General features: G+C 40.4%; 1 protein-coding gene across 1 annotated transcript; it reads left to right on the top strand.

Annotated features, from left to right (window-relative positions):
- The first annotated feature begins 2,953 nt into the window (after window positions 1-2,953).
- On the top strand, window positions 2,954-5,728 carry LOC122019598 (cation/H(+) antiporter 15-like). The gene is made up of 2 exons (XM_042577052.1): window positions 2,954-3,109; window positions 3,482-5,728. Exons 1-2 carry the CDS (start codon window positions 2,954-2,956, stop codon window positions 5,726-5,728), a joined length of 2,403 nt encoding a protein of 800 aa, XP_042432986.1.
- The last annotated feature ends 222 nt before the right edge of the window (window positions 5,729-5,950 follow it).

Here is a 5,950-nt window from a genome sequence, read left to right as displayed (position 1 = left end):
TCCACTTTTCATATGTGGTTCGGTCTACTGATCCCCCTGATTAGTTGACTGAATCGTGGTTTCCTTTTTTGCGATCGAATCTAGTTGTGGTTATTCACTTGAATCAATCGACTGAACCAGCCTGTTCAGTCGACTGAACTAGCATGTTTAGTCGATTGAACTCCTCGGACAACAAAAGCTTTACTTTTCTGTAAAACAAAGTTGGCACAATAATACACTTATAATGATTCTACAAAATAGAGTTAGATAGCAAATAATCATATGCATGAATAAATCAAACAATTAAGACTCTCTGATCTCAGATTAGAAATTTCTGTTGGTTTCTTTAGTCGGATCAAAGCCTAAGATTTGTCTCAATTGGGATATGACCTCACTGTTCTTCTTTTCAGAATAACCACTCTACTTCAGGAGTTTACTTCAACTTACCTGCCAAATATTTAGTCCTTCATACTTATTTGGACTTTATCTGCTCAGTGTTTAATCCTTGACCGAGGACTTTCTTCTGACTCGATGTTCGATTCTTATTGATCCATCAAGTCTGTTTTGCTAAATGTCTGGTCTATTGACCCATCTAAATTTTTGTCTTGTGTTCTTAATCTGTCGAGACATCCATTACCTAATATTCTATGCAACTACCCTACTAAATCTTTCCAAATTAAACAACATGCACACTTGATGAATCCATTATATTACAACAAATTTAACATTAAACTTTTGACAACATTAAAATATACATTTGATTCTGATATTCCCTACACTAATACTTACTACTTTTAGGGTGCGTTTGGTTAGAGATTATCCTTGATAACTTTGGTTATCCATCCAAGGTTATCAACAAACATCCTGTTTAGTTTAGGTAATCGATGATTCCCGAGTAATGTTCCATGTCCGACACATCAGCAAAAGGGACATGCAACCAGGAATCGAAAAACCTCGGAAAACTGAGGTTTTTCTTGATTCCGGGGTTATCGATTTTTTTTACCCAAAATATCCTCTGATAAAAGAAAAATGTGAAAAAAGTAAAATGTAAAGAAAAAAAATGGAAAATATAAAAAATAAAAAATAAAAAATGTAAAAAAATTTAAAAAATAAAAAATCATTAAAAATAATAAAAAAATAAAAAATTATTAAAAAATTAAAAAAATAGGAAAACATTAAAAAATTTTAAAAATACAAAAAAACATAAAAAATAAAAAATACAAAAAACATTAAAAAAATTTTAAAAATACAAAAAAACATTAAAAAAATAGAAAAAACGTAAAAAATTTTAAAAAGTAAAAAATAATAAAAAATGTTTAAAAGCATTAAAAAAATTAAAAAAATAGAAAATGTAAAAAACCCTAAAAATTAAAAAAACTTAAAAAATATAAAAAAATTAAAAATTACAAAACATAAAAATAAAAAATAAAAAAATATATTAAAAAAATGTGAAAATATAGTAAAATAGAATAGAGTTTAAATAATAATAATAATAATAATAATAATATTATTATTATTATTATGTATAGTTGGTTTTGTAACTAAGGGTAATCTAGTAAAATACTAAACTAGGTTATTCATTAAAACCTTCACACAAACATATTTTTGTTACATTACCTAAATTGAACCAAACAACATTTGGTTATGTTTTATTCCCTAAAACCTTACTATGTGATTATCTGATAATCACATAACCAAGGTTATACATGATAATCTGAACCAAACGTACCCTTAGGTTTTAAGTTGATCACCTTCTTATCTTACTTAGCTAATACTGTATATTATCAAAATATTATTATTCCTTTTACCGTCAGTGTTTATATCAGTGTTACTTTGATTAAGACCGAGCAAGATGCATAAAACTAAAGAAAGCATAGCCTTTCTACCTAGAAAAATTATTAAGCGGTCATATAGAAAATAAATTAAAAATAGGGAGGCCAATAAAAATAAATAAATTAAAAATAGGGAGGCCAATAAAAATAAATTTTAAGTTGATGTATCCATCATAAATAAATTGATCCATCTAGAATAAATGTGTCATGAATTAAAAATTTAATTTTTATCCTGTGATAATAAATGTTATTTTATTTTTTAATAAATACAAATAATTATAATTTCTATTAAAACTATAAAAAAAAAATTATACTACAGAAGTCTCTGCCTCTATGTCTTTTATCCCTAGAAGATCCTTGACTTCTAAACTTCATTATACCTCACATTTAGTCTCTCTGACATATTAGAATTTTCTAATCTATTGAATTTTCCTCCTGCAAAGTATAAGTTTTCATTGATTTATTTGGACTTTCATTTCCTGTACTTGCAAAACATTCATACACTTATACATTTATATTCACATATCTAAATGTATATAAGTTATACTTTAGATTTATCTCATAGACGAACTTGGAGAATGTCATCTACCTTCAAGATTAATCGGGCGAAACCTACACATCTAAATTATTAAAAAAATAAAAATAATACATTTAATAATAGAAAAAATAATTACGTTTAACATCCCTTACAACTCGTCCTCAGATTATATGAAGAAAGATAAATCATAAAATCAACTTATAGCTAATCATCAAGCGGCTAGAAAGTGGAGAGAATTTTTTTTTAAGAACAAGTGTCTATTGTAAATTAATCCCTATCTCATTATAATAAATCTATTATCCGTATCATAATCACATATCAATTAAGTTAAGCATCAAAATAAGATACATACAAATAAGTTATTTTTTCCTCACTTAATAAAATTATCATAAATAATAAATATATAATGAATTTCAATACACAAAGTTCTCTCGGCCAATCAAATAATAGATAGCATGAAGATGAAGCCTCTCATTTTCATGGTCATCTCCCTCACAATCTCTATTTCTCAAAAGAGTTGTGAGAGAGGTCATTGTTGATCATGGAGACTCAAAATGTCACAAGCAATTTTGTCAGACACCATCTCTCTTGCTACACCTACAAAATGACAGCCATTGAAGGTATTTGGGAAAGTATCAATTCCTTTGGCTATGCCGTCCCTATCTTCATGATTCAAATCATCTTGATCATCACCGTCACTAGAGCTCTCGACTTTCTATTACATTTTTTCCATCAACCCCGCGCCGTAGCTGAGATCATTGTAAGTTGTAAAATGTTTCTCAATACTATTTTTTTAAAAAGCAAAAAATTCAAAAGGGCATCGTTGCATTTTAAAATATTCTTATTCTAAGATAAAATTGTTTGTTGTTGTTATTGTAATAGTTGCATAGAATAAATACTATACACTTTTATAAAAAAAAAACTTTTTCAAAAATTATCAAAATCACTATAATAAAATCAAAATCGTTTTATTTAAATAATAATAATAATAAATATCTTTTTGGAAATTTAAATAATTAGATATATTTTTTTAAGTATAAATATGGAAATGAGTATTATGCTTCAAAATAATTCCACTTTTTTTAAGAAAAAAAAAACAAAATCAAAATATAGTTTGATATTTCTGTGACAGGGCGGCATAATTTTGGGGCCCACGTTGCTCGGCCGGGTGGATTCATTCCCGGCGATCTTCTTCCCGATGAGGAGCCTCTTAACGCTGGAGACGGTGGCTCAGCTCGGCCTCATATACTTCCTCTTCCTCGTCGGCGTCGAGACGGACAGCCAGGTGATACATCGGTCCGGACAGAAGGCCTTCATCATCGGAGCTGCCGGCGCCGTCCTCAGCTTCGGCATCAGCGCCGCCGCCGGCCTCGCTCTGCGGAACTTCTTATCGCAAGGCATGAAACGAATCTCTTGCGTGCTCTTCATCGGCGTCTGCAACTCCGCCACCGCCTTCCCCGTCCTCGCCCAAATCCTCGCCAAGACCAAGCTGCTCAACTCCGAGATCGGCCGCATCACCATCTCCGCCGCCATGGCCAACAACGCCATCATGTGGATCCTCTTCACCCTCGCGCTCAGCATCTCGGAGTTCGACCCGCTGTCGTCGCTCTGGATTACTCTCTCCGGGTTCGCCTTCGTGACTTTCTGCATCGTTTTTGTCCGGCCAGTGATGCGCCGGCTGGTGCAGAGGATCCCCGAAGGCCAACTGGCCAGCGACTTCCACGTCTGCCTCCTCCTCAGCTTCATGATGCTCGCCGGAGTGCTGACGGAAGCCATAGGCATCTACGCTATCACCGGCGCGTTCTTGGTCGGCTTCATGATTCCCAACGGCCCCGTCAAGGTGGCGGTGAGCGAGAAGACGCACGACATCGTCTACGGCATCATGATGCCGCTCTACTGCATCATCAGCGGGTTGAAGACAGACTTGACGCTCATCCACCGAAACAACGCACAGGCGGCCGCCATTATCATTCTAGTCTCTGTTCTCGGCGCCGTCGCTAAGATCGTCGGCATCTTCATCGTCTCCGGCATGTACACCATGACATTGCGCGACGGGCTCACGCTCGGCTTCCTGTTGAACTCCAGAGGCCTCATCGAGTTGCTCATCCTCAACATCGGCCGCATCAAGCAACTGGTCGACGAGCAGTCGTTCTCCGTGATGGTGGTGATGTCGGTGGTCATGACGGTGGTGACGACGCCGGTGGCGTCGTACCTGCAGCGCCCGCTGAGGAGAATCGTCGGCTACAAGCGACGAAACCTTCAGAGGTCGAAGCCGGACATGGAGCTTCGGGTGCTCGCCTGCGTTCACAACACCCGGAACGTGCCGTCCATCATCACGCTCCTCGACGTCACCTGCCCCACCAAGCGCTCGCCCATCTTCGTCTACGTCGTCCACCTCATCGAGCTCGCCGGCCGCACCTCCACCATGCTCATCGTCCACAGCTCCGACCACCTTCACCAGAGGCCGACGACGGGGGCCTCCGGCCCACAGGGGCAGGGCAACCACATCTTCCACGCCTTCGACAAGTACGAAAGGCAGACCGGCGGCGTGTCGGTGCAGACGCTGAGCATCATCTCGCCGTATTCGAGCATGCACGAGGACATCTGCAGCCTGGCGGAGGACAAACACGTCACCATCATCATCATCCCCTTCCACAAGCAGCAGACCGTCGACGGCGGGCTGGAGCCCATCAATCCCAACCTCAAGATCATGAATGAGAACGTCCTCGCCAACTCGCCCTGCTCGGTGGGGATCCTGATCGACCGCGGGCTCAGCAGCAAGAGCCGCCATGCTTCTGAGGACCACCACCTCTCCCGCCGCATCGCTCTGCTCTTCTTCGGCGGAACCGACGACAGGGAGGCGCTCGCCTACTGCTGGCGCGCCGTCGAGAACCCCTCCATCGGCCTCACCGTCGTGCGCTTCGTCCCGGTGCATGAGCCATCGCCTCCGCCGTCGGCGCTCGAATTGCAGGAGGCGAAGCTGGACGACGATTACTTGAACGAATTCCGAGTGCGGAACGCGAGCAACGACTCGGTGGTGTACGTCGACCAAGTCACGAGCAGCACCGAGGAGACGGTGGCCGCCATCCGGGCGATGGGGGACACGCACGACCTGTACGTGGTGGGGCGGAGCCAATCGGAGGCGGCGACGTCACTCACGGCGGGGCTGACGGAGTGGGCCGAGTGCCCGGAGTTGGGCCCCATCGGGGACTTGTTGGCCTCGTCGGACTTCGCCATGTCAGTCTCCGTGTTGGTGGTGCATCAGTACGTCGGAACGATACCAGGGGTGCCGCCGCCCGGCCCAGCTGCAGGCGACGACGGCGAGCAGCGGTTCATGAACCACGTCAACCCCAAGGCGTCCTTCGCAGCGACGACATAGGTAGATAGGTACACATGATCAGAATGAATCTAGTGTTGGCCCGACATGTCGATATGCATGGATTTGGATTCGGATTCAGATTCGATTTCGATAAATTCCTTGATTTAGATTTGGAAATTGGATTTTAATTCCACTACGTGCTTTTCTGGACAGACAAAATCAGAAATTAAATACCGGTCATCGGTTCTAAAGAAAACAAACCTTGTGACTTCTAACTTGTAC

The sequence above is a fragment of the Zingiber officinale genome, chromosome 9A (genome assembly GCF_018446385.1).
Source record: "Zingiber officinale cultivar Zhangliang chromosome 9A, Zo_v1.1, whole genome shotgun sequence".
In the NCBI taxonomy this organism is placed as follows: domain Eukaryota; kingdom Viridiplantae; phylum Streptophyta; class Magnoliopsida; order Zingiberales; family Zingiberaceae; genus Zingiber; species Zingiber officinale.
Note: the sequence above shows the minus strand (reverse complement) of the source record. Positions and strands in the feature narration are given on the sequence as shown.